This window comes from Grammomys surdaster, unplaced genomic scaffold, assembly GCF_004785775.1.
Source record: "Grammomys surdaster isolate TR1022 unplaced genomic scaffold, NIH_TR_1.0 63, whole genome shotgun sequence".
Taxonomy (NCBI): domain Eukaryota; kingdom Metazoa; phylum Chordata; class Mammalia; order Rodentia; family Muridae; genus Grammomys; species Grammomys surdaster.
This window is the reverse complement of record NW_021604565.1, coordinates 23624511-23638509: the sequence shown is the minus strand read 5'-3', so window position 1 is coordinate 23638509 and position 13999 is coordinate 23624511. Positions and strand designations below refer to the sequence as shown.

At 31.8% G+C, this 13999-nt stretch overlaps 1 protein-coding gene across 3 annotated transcripts in view; it reads left to right on the top strand.

Moving 5' to 3' along the window:
* Csmd3 (CUB and Sushi multiple domains 3) overlaps window positions 1-13999 on the top strand; it is a 1130934-nt gene that overhangs the window by 1044050 nt on the left and 72885 nt on the right. For all 3 annotated transcript variants that reach the window (XM_028765583.1, XM_028765601.1, XM_028765593.1), the window contains 5 exons: window positions 1341-1421; window positions 2039-2152; window positions 5144-5332; window positions 5693-5839; window positions 8907-9095. In XM_028765583.1, the coding sequence (XP_028621416.1) occupies window positions 1341-1421; window positions 2039-2152; window positions 5144-5332; window positions 5693-5839; window positions 8907-9095 (720 nt within the window). The remainder of the gene's footprint in view (window positions 1-1340; window positions 1422-2038; window positions 2153-5143; window positions 5333-5692; window positions 5840-8906; window positions 9096-13999) is intronic.

Genomic DNA, 13999 nt, shown 5'->3' with positions numbered 1-13999 from the left:
GTTTGTGTATATTCTTTCTTTCCTTCCAAATTGGATATTTTCTAGCTAATTAGCCTTCTATAAATGGCTTCTGGTTAAGGGATAGTGATTCACTAAGAATCCATCACTGAAGTTTGTGTGCAACATTTCTTTTCTTTCCTCCCTGAATCTTAAATGCCCTCTGTGGTTTAGCATCATTTTGAACTGGCAGCACATTCCTTGTTCTTAGCATTTATTCCTGTAATTTCCTTATAGGAGGAGTCATTCTTAACGTGTCTGGTTGATGTTCCTAAGTTTGACAGTAATCCTTGTAATAGGTGAAATATTGAAGATGTAGGCTTTTAAGTAAAAGAATATTAAAATATGTTCTCATTATTCTCTGTATTAGTCATGTTGAACAAATTTTTTATGTAACATTCACTTTATCTTTCTTTTCAGCATAAATAGCAAAACAGCACATGTAAAACGTTCATTTTCTGAAGTTGCAAACTTGTTTCTTAATTGAAGAATCATTTAGTATGTTTGAAAACAAAATTTAATAAAATATAGTGGTATCATTGATTTTAGGTGTCTTTGAATTAGTTTCTATGAGGCTTGGTTTCAGAGACTTTTGATGGTCTTTAAATAAATCAAATACCAGCTTGAATCAGGATCATTATTTTAAAACCATAATAATAACTGCAAATGCTACACTCCCACACACTTATCTCACAGGTACATTGATGTCCCAGGATGAACTAAAATTCTAAAGTAAGATGCAGTATGTTCACACTGAGCTCAGCACAATACAGCTGTGTGATTTGGGTTCTTTTAAGCCTTCTTTCAATAGTTTTCTCACTGGTAGGATGGAAATCATTATAGAACTAGTTACATAGATACAAGATAATTTTAAGAAGGCCAATTGAGATATTATTAGCAAAGTGTTTGTACGTTTGCCTGGAAAGGTCGACATAATGAGTTATCATTAAATATCAGTAACTTTCCTAAGTACAAGGAGTTCTGTGATGAACCTTGAGTCTAGACACTACTGAACAAATAAAGACACAAATGCATCTTTCTAAATTGTGATCATGCCAAGAAACAATAACAACAAAACAATAACAACAAAAACAACAAGGTTTTACAACCCACTTAACAGAGTTTAGGGGGCAGAAATACAGTGTTAGACACAAAGATATTCTACCAGCTAAAGAAGTAATTGTTTTCTACTTTGATTCTAGGATTTTAAAAAAAATTAGTAATTGAGTGTTAACAATAAGAATATATTTTATTCTTTCAAAAATTGTTTTGTAATTTTTCTTGTATGTGTATACATTGAGCTTTTCAGAAAAGGAATAAACACAGAATGTTTATTTTTTTAGCCTACCAACTAAGAGTGTGCCAGCCTCCACCACCTGTCCCTAATGCAGAAATTCTGACAGAAGATGATGAATTTGAAATAGGTAAAGACTTTAAAATTACTTTTAAAGAACAACAGAATAACATAGCATAAAGAAGAATAAAGAATAACATAGCAGAACTATCTTTCTTACAAATAAATGTAAAAAGTACAATTGGAATAGCCTGTAGGTTGATGGGATTTGTTGAGATTATGAAGGAGGGAAAACAGTCAAAAGAAGGAAAGGAACACTGAAAAACATCTATGGGTTGTCAAAAACATCTGTGAGTGTTGTTTTTCTAAAACATTACATTTGTTTTGTGAGCTTAAAGAAATGGTGTTTCATAACCCATGACAGATACTTTAGTAATAAACAATAGATGGCAATCTTCTAACAATATGAGCATCAGACCTATGTAAACCAAATTATTTCTTTCTGGCCACAGCTCAATGTAGCTGGAATCCATCAAGAAACCTGGACCAGTAGTTAACTTTTACCTTCAGTCATGGTTGATCAGTGCTCTCAAGCCTCATTTTTTTCATGTTCAAGAGTTATCCCTGCTTATAATTGATCATATTTCTAAATGCCAATGCAAAGAATTCTGCTCCCAAATTAAAACAGCTCGTCAGTTATACTGTGCAGCTTGTCTGAATGCTACCTGCTTTCTTTTTCATTAACAGGCGATATTATCAGATATCAGTGTCTTCCGGGATTTACACTGGTTGGCAATGCAATTCTGACATGCAGATTGGGAGAGCGGCTGCAGATGGACGGGGCACCTCCGGTTTGTCAGGGTACTGATGTTTCACAGTTATTTGCTTACTTACTCTATTTTCTGAGACAGGATCTTGGTATATATAAACAGTCCAGGTTAGACTCATATTGGAGTTTCACTAGCCTCTGCCTCGTGAGTGCTGAGATTGCACACAAAGCAACACCTAACTTGTAGGTATTGAATTCATAAAGATTTGTTTTGTATTTAAGTCAGAATAGAAAAAAATTAAAAATAAAATATTTTCGGTATTGATAATGTGACTTTGAAGTATAAAACTCAATTATTTATTCAAAGTGGCAATTAAAAACATCTTTCATTGTTTTGAGATTTAATTTTTTATAATTAGCATGTCAGTGAAACTTATATGAAGGACTTTTTTCTCTACAAGGTAAAGTCAAAAGGAAAAGAAAAAGGGAAAAATCCCTAAAAGAAAGTCATAGGTTATAATTAATTTTATTAGGAAAAAAGTATTCTAATCACTTGCTATAGAACTCCCTATTTACCATATATAAGAATAAGAAGATGAGGATTAAGCTGATAGACACATACCAAAGCAAGCAAGCAAGCAAGCAAGCAAGCAAGCAAACAAACAAAATAGTAACTTTTGATAGAGCTTACTACATAAGTATCACAGTAGAAGACGAGGCCAATCCTCCCAATCACAGCAAACCATGTATCTCAGGAATCAGTAAATAATGATAAGTAACTGGGTATGAGTCAGATACAGCTTGATGAAGGCAAGAAACCCTGACTTCCAAAATGGGCAGTGAAAATTTTATTAGAAAACGCTTAGTGAAAAGATTGTCTGAATGTCTGTAAAACATGAAAGGAGACATTTCAGAGAACTGGATACGGATCTGAAGGAATTTACTCTGTCACCAAGGCAGTTAATGATAGGATCTGAAAGACTAATAGAGTTAAGATGTTCAAACACTGTGTACAGTTGATTTGTGCTGGCCATAAGTATATCTTACAGTAACTTATATATGGTAGCTGATTTGAACAACATTGAACTGTTTTATTATGTTTCATTATTAGACTTTAGAAAGTTTCCGTGATAAATCCTAATCCAATAATTCTTACATGAAAGTAAGCAAAGGAATCTGGACAACCTTAGTATTTCACAGCCAGCCCTGCTTTTCCTATGTTTTCACAACGTGTCTTTGTTCTAAAATCAGAATTTTCTTATATTAATCACAACAGAGTACTTCTGTCTTATTATTCTTTGTTTAATATCTAATCGCAGAACACTTTAGAGGCTAACCAGTATGTAAATTGTTGTCCTTTAGAATATTTCTATGATGTTTCTTTATGAAATAGTTGACAAGTTATTAAGCAAAAAACTGACTTAATAGTTTTAAGTTAAAATTCACAAAATTGCCAAAGTACTCAACCTTTTAAAATTTTCAAAATCTATAGGTTTCAGTCAATTTATATATTATTTGCTATTTGTTATTTTTTCTAAAAGACAGATTGTTATTTTCATATTCGAGCCTAGGTCACACTTACATTTAACAATACTATTTTATTACTGTATTTTATAGTAACTTACAAAAATTTGAAAATGAATTCTGGACCATTTTCTTTTTAAATCTTTCAATTTTTTTCCATAGTTGAAGAGTCTCTTTACATTTCTATAATTTACTCTTTTATTTACTTTTTCTAATCTTGTACTATATGGAAACATTAATTAAAAATAATAAATTACCTAAAATATTAAATAACCCTCTAACCTATTAATATGAAACCATTTATCTGTTTAAGTTAATTTTATTCATTATATATAGTATTTCCAGGCATAATTAATTTAAACAGATTAATAAGATCAAGTTATAATTATTTTGATTTAGTGAGGTATAATGTCAAAATCGTAAAACTACATACATGATAGTTGAATCAGAGAATGGCATGTGATTAATTTCCAATCTGTCAAAACCTAAAGAACTATGTATTCCAATTCTTCCATGATCACTACAGTTTCCTCAGTGAAAACGCTGGAAGTATGGTACAACCTAACATTAAAAGCATTTGACAGTGTTGTAAAGGATGCTTTGTTATAGTCATATCCTTTATTTTAACAGACAGTTTTGGTTTATACAAGCCTTAATCATGTTTGATGTATATGGATTCATTTCTGAACCATATGACTCATAGTGAACAATTTTACACTGAAAACCGTATGATCTTTTATTTTATATTTTAGATGATATCTTTGTGTAATAAAGGCCTGATGATTTAGTTATTCTTTATCTTCAAACCCAAATTAAAATACATAAATATATTATCTGTTCTAATATTCAAACAAAGCAAACACAAGAGTTAAAATCATTAACGTTAGTGGAAAGTAGTAGACCATAATTATGTTGATTTTTTATTCTTGGAATATCTCATTATGAGCCAGAAGCAATATGAAATAGGAATTTTTGTTCTAACCAATATATAGAATCTGGAACTAACACCAGGAGCTGCAGGGTAACTGCTGGTTGGGAATTATATAAAGTCTGCATGGTTTTAATTACTTTCCTGAGACCAGAAATAACAACATGAGCCTTGAGAGAACGCTATGGTTTTTTACTGGTCCACACACCTGTGTGAGTTGAAAGAATAGGAAGAGAAGAAAAATTTTTTTAAAAAGAAGGATAATAAGGTATGAGACTAACATGTAGATAAGAGAGATAGAGTGAAATATAAAAGAATACAAGAATAATTGGAAAAATGTGAGGAATTCAAAATGTATTATCTTTTTTTCATGTAACTATTTCTCATAAAAAGTGCATTTCGATGTAATAAAAGGAAGAAATAAATACTATAAATTTTAGGGCTTCATTTCATATTTTAATTAGTACCTTAATAAAACTGTTATTTAACACAAATTACTATCTTTCTTTAACAGTAATACAAATCAACAATTATCTTCTTTATAGTTAATAAATATAAACAAGCATTTGGTATTAAAAACACAACTTTTGTTTATGTTCCAAAAGATTTGTAATGATGCCTTCTTTTATAGTGCTCTGTCCTGCCAATGAACTACGACTGGATTCTACAGGAGTGATACTGAGTCCTGGATATCCTGACAGTTACCCAAATTTGCAGATGTGTACATGGAGCATCTCAGTAGAAAAGGGTTATAACATCAGCATGTTTGTAGAATTCTTCCAGACAGAAAAAGAATTTGATGTTCTTCAGGTGTTTGATGGTAACCATGGGTTATATTTTCTGGATAATCATAAGTTTAGTCCAAATACCCAAACCATACATGTAGATATTCAATACAAACATTTTGTTTTATCCTACAGATATTGTTAATGACATAGACTCCATTCTATATGAAGAACTTCATTACTTTGATAACTGTTGTGAACTGACGTTTAAAGAAAACATGAAAATACTTCACATTTTATGATTTATCATTTTGTATTAGTTTCCTTATTATTGATTTGGTACATTGAGTGTAAAAACTTCAGTACTTAATATTACTGTAAAAATATGTACACTGGAGATACATGAGGATATAATCATTTATTTATATCTATATTATGTTATTTTCTTTTCAAAGGTCCAAATATTCAGAGTCCAGTGCTTATTTCTCTCAGTGGAGATTATTCAGCTGCTTTTAATGTAACAAGCAATGGTCATGAAGTATTTCTTCAATGGTCTGCAGACCATGGCAATAACAAAAAGGGCTTCAGGATAAGATACATTGGTATGTGATGTTTATGACTGTAGCAAGTATCTCATCTCTATCATCATTAAGACTGTCATTAAAGAGTTAAGATGGGGACTAAGAAAGACTCAGCTCACAGACCACATGAAGCTCATGAACAAGGAAGACCAAAGTGTGGGTGTTTTGGCCCTTCTTAGAAGGAGTAACAAAATACTCATGGGAGCAAATATGGAGACAAAGTATGGGACAGAAACTGAAGGAGAGGCCATCCAGAGACTGCTCCACTTGGGTATCCATCCCGTGTGCAGTCACCAAAGGCAGACACTGATGTGGATTCCAGGAAGTGCATACTGACAGGAGTCTGATATAGATGTATCCTTAGAGGTCTGCCAGAGCCTGAAATATATGGGGTGCTCACAGGTGGATGCTCACAGCTAACCATTGAGCTGATCATGGGGTTCCCAATGGAAGAGTTAGAGAGAAGATTGAAGGAGCTGAAGAGGTTTGCATACTCATGAGGAGAGCAACAATACCAACCAACTAGAGCTCTCAGGATCTAAACCATCATCCTGGGAGCACATAGGGAGGGATTCATGGCCCCAGCTGTATATGTAGGGGAGGATGACATTGTCATGCATAGGTGGGTGAGGAAGTCCTTGGCCCAGTGAAGGCTGGACACCCCAGTGTGGGGGAAATCGTGGGTGGCGAGGTGGGAGTGGGAGGGTGGGTGGGTGCATATCCTCATAGAATCAGGAAGAAGGAGGATGGGATAGGGGGTTCCTGGGTGGGAGAGGAATAGGGAAAAGGGGATTACATCTGAAATGTAAATAAAATATCCAATGAAAAATTATAAAAAGAAAACATGGATTACAAGGATCTGTAGAATTCTTACAATGAATCCGTTTTGTAGCACCTCTTACTGGGGATCTGTCATATCTATTGATCTCAACTTGTAACCAGCATGTATTTGGTACACATATATGCATGCAGAAAAAAACTGACACATAGAAAATAAGAAAAACCAAAAACAGAGAAATCTAACTATAAATATCTTAAGTATTGATAAAATTTACAGACCCTCCACTCTTGTTTCTTGAAAAACTGGAGGTAATCTCTATTCCTCAATTTCATCTGTGATGGAATAATTCCACCCTGTCCTTTAATTGATCTTTTCTCATACTAAAAGCCTATACAGTGTTTACAAGTTAGAATAATTGTAAGTTAATTAATTATAAATTAATCCAAACTGAATATTTGAATTTTTTCAATAGATTTGTTTCCCTTAACTTTCTGAAAATAGTTATAGTGAAAGTATATGTATCATCTGATCTCTTAAAAAACTAACATTGAATGACTTTAAGTAGAAACAATATCGTTTTACAGATAATCTCCATCTTTTGTAGTACTTACTAAAGTATCCTAACTGTTGAAAGACAAATTATTGAGCACAATTGAAAAGCTACAATTATAAATGTGACCAGGAGGGGGCAGTGAGAGGGATGTAAAGTGAACAAGTAGAATAGTTAAAAGCATGTGAATTTGAAAATGTCAATATATGTTTTAATATCGAGATGATATCATTTTATATGCCCTCCTTTTCATATTAAGGAATACTATTTTTGAAATAAAGATAGAAAGTCGGTGGTATTTGAATATATACTGATCTCCATTATAGGAGGGATGTATTATTTTCATTATTAATAATCCTAGATGATAGTAAAAGCTATGAGTCTGAGCTAGAAGAATATGTCTTTCTTCAGTGTTGAAATTATATTTACCAGGATGATGATCACTGTGAATCCCTTTAACTATAAATGTTTTGTAAATAGCTTTGATACAATTCTTAGTTGTGAACAATTTATGGTTTTCACTGTATAGAATAGATACTGGCTCATTTATATGAATTTTAATAATTATAAATTGTACAATTAAAAATGTACAAATCTTTACATATAATCTACAGATAAAATAATTCTGCCTTGCTACTTTTATTTTAAAAGAATGAGCCGATAATTATAATTAGATTGTAATTGCTTTTTCCAAACTTAAAAGTAAACTAACACATTATTAATTTGCTTACAAAATGTGTATCCTAATCAATCTGGAGATGAAAGAACATTCAAACATATATGCTTGAGACATACTTAAGACTGTTTGTATTTAGTCAATGTTTGATTCATATGAAATATATCAATTTTATTTTATTTTTATGCCTAAAAAATTGAATTTGTTACATTAATTTTCATTTTATGTTATTTGAACAAAATAAAAAAAATTGTTCAAATGAAACAACTATAAGCAATATATTGATTATGTTGTGAGTCAATTTTTATTTTCATTAACATCTGTTGCAACTTTTGATATAGGTTTAAAGAAAACACTATTTTTAGCTATCAACAACTGTTTGACATGGTAAATTTGTACATTTTCCTGTAGGAAGTGACAGTTACTGACATATTCTAAATTCAATGCTCATCACTATTTATCTTCCCTTACTATGTCCTTAGATGACAATGACATTTTAAAACATAGCCATAAAATGACTTAATGAATGGTCTTTAAAGTATGTATATGGAAAGTCTACAGACATTATCTTTTGTCATTTCAGACTTCAGGAAAAATAATGTTTTATTTTATTGGCAATATCTTTAATGCTATAAGTAATCACATAGGTTACTGTAATAGAATATCAATAGGAAAGTCCATTTTATCAGTAGTCAAAATGAAATTGATGCCCTACTATGATACACAACTTCACTGTGACATGTAAACAACAGACTCTACTATATCTCCCAAGCTATGACATTTAAGGTAATTCAATGCTCTATACCAGAGCTTTTGAACATTGATAGGTGACCAAATGCATTTAAAAGCAGGAGACATTTTTGATGATAATAAAAAGTATTAGAGAGTCTAGGTACTGTTAAACAACATGCAAGCCATGAAAGTAGACATTTTAAAAGAAATTAAAATATACGATGGTCATTGTTGTGCAATGGTCATTGAATTGAAATAACAACTAATTAATTGTATAATTGTTTACAAGCTTGGATGATAAGGAATGTCTAATTGTTAATTAAGCAGCGATTATTTTGTCTTTGAAAAGCCTTCTACTGTAGCACACCAGAATCTCCACCTCATGGATACATCATCAGTCAGACAGGGGGACAACTGAACAGTGTGGTTCGCTGGGCCTGTGACCGAGGGTTCAGACTCGTTGGGAAAAGCAGTGCGGTTTGCAGAAAATCATCCTATGGGTATCATTCATGGGATGCACCAGTCCCTGCCTGTCAAGGTGAAGTACCTTATCCCCAAATGGAAACATGCATTAATACAACTTAAGCATATATTTTTACATTAATTACAAAATACACAATGTTAAATATACAAATTTAAAAGTACATGGACTGGTCCAAGTGGTGCCCCTTCCCACCCCGTATGACTGCACATATTTAGCAGAAGACTGCCTTGTTGGCCTCAGAGGGAGAGGATGCTATTACTCTAGTAGACACTTGATGCCCCAGGGAAGGGGAATGGGGAGGGGGGAAGGGAAACACTCTTAGAGGCAAAGGGGATGGGGAATGGGGAATAAGCCTGGGAGGCAGGACCAGGATGGAGAGAGAATATTGAGGATGTAAATAAATACAATAATTAATTAATTAATTAACTATATGAAATATGTTGAAAGAAAAGTCACATCATAGAGCCTTCCCTGGAAATCAGGAATAAAAGCATGAAGTTGATTGTGAGACATACAAAATTTGACAACTTCTCTTGGTGTTAAATGATCTTCAAGTCACAAGTTTATACTTAAATACATATGTTAGCCATAAACTTATCATAGCAATTACTTTGTAGTGCTAAAATGATGAAAATTGACTTACTGTATAGAAAGATAATATTAAGAATGGATAAGGTCAATATAGATTTTTAGTACAAAGTATACAAAATTATGCTCTCAAAGATCAAATTTATGAGAAAGATTCTAAGTAATTATCTGGTTATTTTTCTCTTATTTCCTTGTTCAACAGAAATATATTTCCATTCTCATTTTTAATTTATTACAAAGCAAAACATTCTGAGCATTGGATCTTGTGATAAGAAAATGACAAATGAACTTTTGATTAAGGTGTTATGTGAAAGGTAATGGTTTTTTTAATTTAGGTAGCATAAACAAAATCAAAGTAAACTTCACCTACACAAAATAATAGCATGAAACTTAAAATTCTCCTCCCCCTTCCAAGATAAGGTTTCTCAGTGAAGTCCTGGCTGTCCTTGAACTCCCTAAATAGACCATACTGGCCTCAAACTCTTGAGAACTATCGGCTGCCTCTGCCTCTGGAGTCTTGGGATTAAAGCTATGCATCATCGCTACCTTGCTTGATTTAAATTTCGTAACGTATTTAATTCATCACTTTATTTTCGAAACATGAAAATTATATACACACACATATATGTATATGTACACACATTAACATATACAAATATTTGCATATACACTTATATGCACTCTAAATCATCTCCAAATGTAAACAAGAATATAAAGGTGTCTGTAGTAGTGCTGCTGTCTCTAATTTTAAAAAGGAAAAACAGTTTCAGTAAACAAATAATACTGGTAACTATTGTTTAGTATGACAGAGAGCTTACTGAAACCAGCTATAAAATTTGTAAAGTAATATTAGATCTCATAATTATCATAGGAAGTAAACTAACCTTAAATCATATATAGTTAAAAATGCTTTGATACTAAAACTTTACATTATAGTTACATAAAGATTTTTCATATATATATATATATATATATATATATATATATATATATATATATAAAAATATAATAGATACATAATCTTTAAATTGAAAAATTTAATATAGTTGTATTTTTCAGTTGGTTTAATTTTGTGTGTGTGTATGTGTGTGTGTGTTTATGTGTGAATATGTGCAGGTTAATACAGATGTTCATAGTTACTGGTAGCTTTAGATGATGCTGGAACTGGAGTTTCAGGTGGTTGTGAGCCCCTGATAATTCAGACCACTGAATTACTGAATTTATCTTTAAAGAAAATCATCCTAAAGTTTCTGCATGTTTTCAGTTTCTTTCTAGAGTCAACGCTATAATATCACTAATTTTTAAATATATGCTATCACATTTATACATGGTGAATTACTCTTTTATTAATTTTTATTCAAATTCTTTTATTGTTAAAATAAGCATGTTGTAACATTGAAAAGAAATGGATTGGATCTTGTAAAATTATTCAATCTTGTAGTTCAAACTGATCTATTGTTTTTATCAAAACATGCATAAAATATTATTTTGTAAAAATATGTTTGTTGGAGATGTGATCTGTTTGGGTATTTCTACTGGTGTCACTGGGAAGAGCCATTCATATTGAACAGACTTTTAATGTCACTCTTGTTTGTGTTCTTCAATGAACTATTCTTCTTGCCTGTCAATATCTTAGACATCCTGATAGTTGCTTACTTCAGTATTAGTTAAATAGTATGAGAAAGTTATAAATAGAAAATTTCCTTAGCTCTCTTTGTTTGACTTCCATTAATTATTTTTTTAAGATATTGGATAGCCACTGATTGACAATTACACAGCGATTGGTGTCAGGAACTGAATTACTTCATCCCATTACTAAACTATGTATTCTGATGAAAAAGTGACTTTCCAGTCACTGTCAATATTAAGTTCTGCTTTCCTGTCATTCTGTAAAGTAGCAACCATGATAGCCTCTTATTGATGATTCTCCTAAACAATGTTGTATACAATCTTTCTCTTTCTTGGGCATAGAGGATATCCTCTATGTGTGTTTGTGTGTGTGTCTGTTTGTGTGTATGTGTATAACATAAATAAATTATAAAATATTTAAAAATAAGATGCTTACTATTTATATAATACTAAGAATTTTACATGTTTACTATATTAAATTTAGTAGAGTGGGATTCATTAGAACTGATTTATTAGAATAACTTACGTGCTGTGGTCTGTATAGACTGCTAATGGCTCTTCTCTTCTAATGGAAATTTCAATAGTTCAGTAATTATTTAGTCTCCAAGGCTTCATATCTCAGCTGGACTTCAATATATGTCAAGAATCCCCAAGAAATAATGCTCTAATATTAGTGAATAGAGAGTTAGCACAAAAAAACAGAGACACTGGACCTGACATGGGCTTTAGAAACCTCAAAGCCTATTGCCAGCAACACATCTTCTCTAATAAGGCCACACCTTCTCATACTTTTAGCAGTTCATCAACTGGGCACAAAGCACATGTATATGAAGAGCATTTTTTATTCAAACCACTATATAAGATAAAATTGAGCTATTTATGAAGAAGATATTTGTACAGTCGACTATGGCATTTTATACTAAAGCTCTAAGATACAACTCTTCTTCCTAAATATGTGAGAAACTCATAACGTTTAACCACATTTATTTTACCATGACCTAGGTTCAATATTGTGTGTGTGTCTCTGTATATGTGTATGTGTTCATGTGTGACATGTGTACTTTCATAAGCCCAAGAGCATATGTGGGTGCTTGTCAGTGTAGATACTCAGTATATATCTGATTATTGGCAGGGAGTATTGAGGAATGAGAACTTATTAAAAATTACAATCACCCTCATGAATATCAGAAAATATAAATATTGATTGAAACAGGTATCATGGTACCATTTAATTTTACTACGGTAGTCTAAAGACATTATAATTAAAAGAAAGAATAATAACATTTTCTGAGATTGTTAACATCAGAAATTTCTGATTCAGTATTCATTTCTATTCAAAATCTTTAGGCCATGAAATAACAATAGAGCAAACAATTCTGCAGTGTTGCTTCTGCCATTCAGCTTTACGTGGTTTGGATTCATCTGACTAAGCTGTACTCTCTATATTCTGTTTACAATATCTCATTCATATAGATAAGGAATTTAAACACATGATGGATTTTACAAAATAAAAGGGAACAAGTTTATTTCGAAATGAAATATAGATAAACAGAAATGACCTTTATAATATAAATGAAACACACATTTCTGTTTCTTATATATTTTGCTACGAAGAAAAAAATTAATTCTAGAATTTTTTAAATGTTATCTATTTCAGGACCCAAAAACTATTTTGATAGTTATGGTAATGCACTAAAGTAGATACAGCAGATAATATATACTAAATCTGGTTGCTAGTGGAGTAACACTGTACATAAATATATTAAAATGTCTTAATGAGTACAGCAAGCAGAAATAATTGCATTTTCCCCTTCTATTCAAAATAGAATTTTCATAGATAGTATATCCTGATTATTGTTTTCCCTTCCTCTCCTCCTCCCAGTTTCCTCCTATATCCCGTCCAATCCCTATTCACTCCCTTTCTTTCTCTCAGTAGAAAACAAAGGAGCTTTTAAGGGATAAAAATAAAATAAATTAAAATAAAATAAAGTAAAATAAAATAACAAAACCAACACAACTAATAATAAAAATGCAAATGGTGTAAAAACAACAGGATAGGAGAAAAGAAACAGAAGAAAATAAGCCCAGAAATAAGCATAAGATACAGATACCTTATTATTCACTCACTCAGCTATTCCCCAAAAACACTGAACAGGAAGCAAATATATATACACAAATGACCTGAAAGGTAAGCAGTGAGAAGATAAAACACATGAATAAATTTAAAAATATTAAGATAAAATTAAAAAGAGAAATAAAGAAAAACTCATATATATATGATATAACAGAATGAGATAAGGAAGCTACAAACATGCCATTGAGTTCATTTTTTGTTGGCCATCGACAGCTGGACACGTGGGCTACCATTAAGAGTAGTCTGTTTGCCCATTGAGATCCCATTAGAGAAAACTCAATTTTCATTTGCAAGTGTTTATCAGTAAGAGTATAAGCATAGGATTCTGTTACCACTTTAAAATTAATACATACAAGGATGTGTGTATTTTTGTTCTAGGATCTCATGTAGTGCAGACTAGTATATGGTCTGTGCATGCTGCCTCAGTCTATGTGAGCACATATGAGTGTCCCTAGATGGCCTTGTTTCCTTGACTGTCTCTATCCCCTAAGGCTTTTACACTCTTTCTGCCTCTTCATCAGGGTTCCTTGAACCCTGATGGAAGGCATTTGATGGAGATAATGATTTTTGGTTGAGTGTTCTAGAATCTCTCTAGTCTACTTAATGT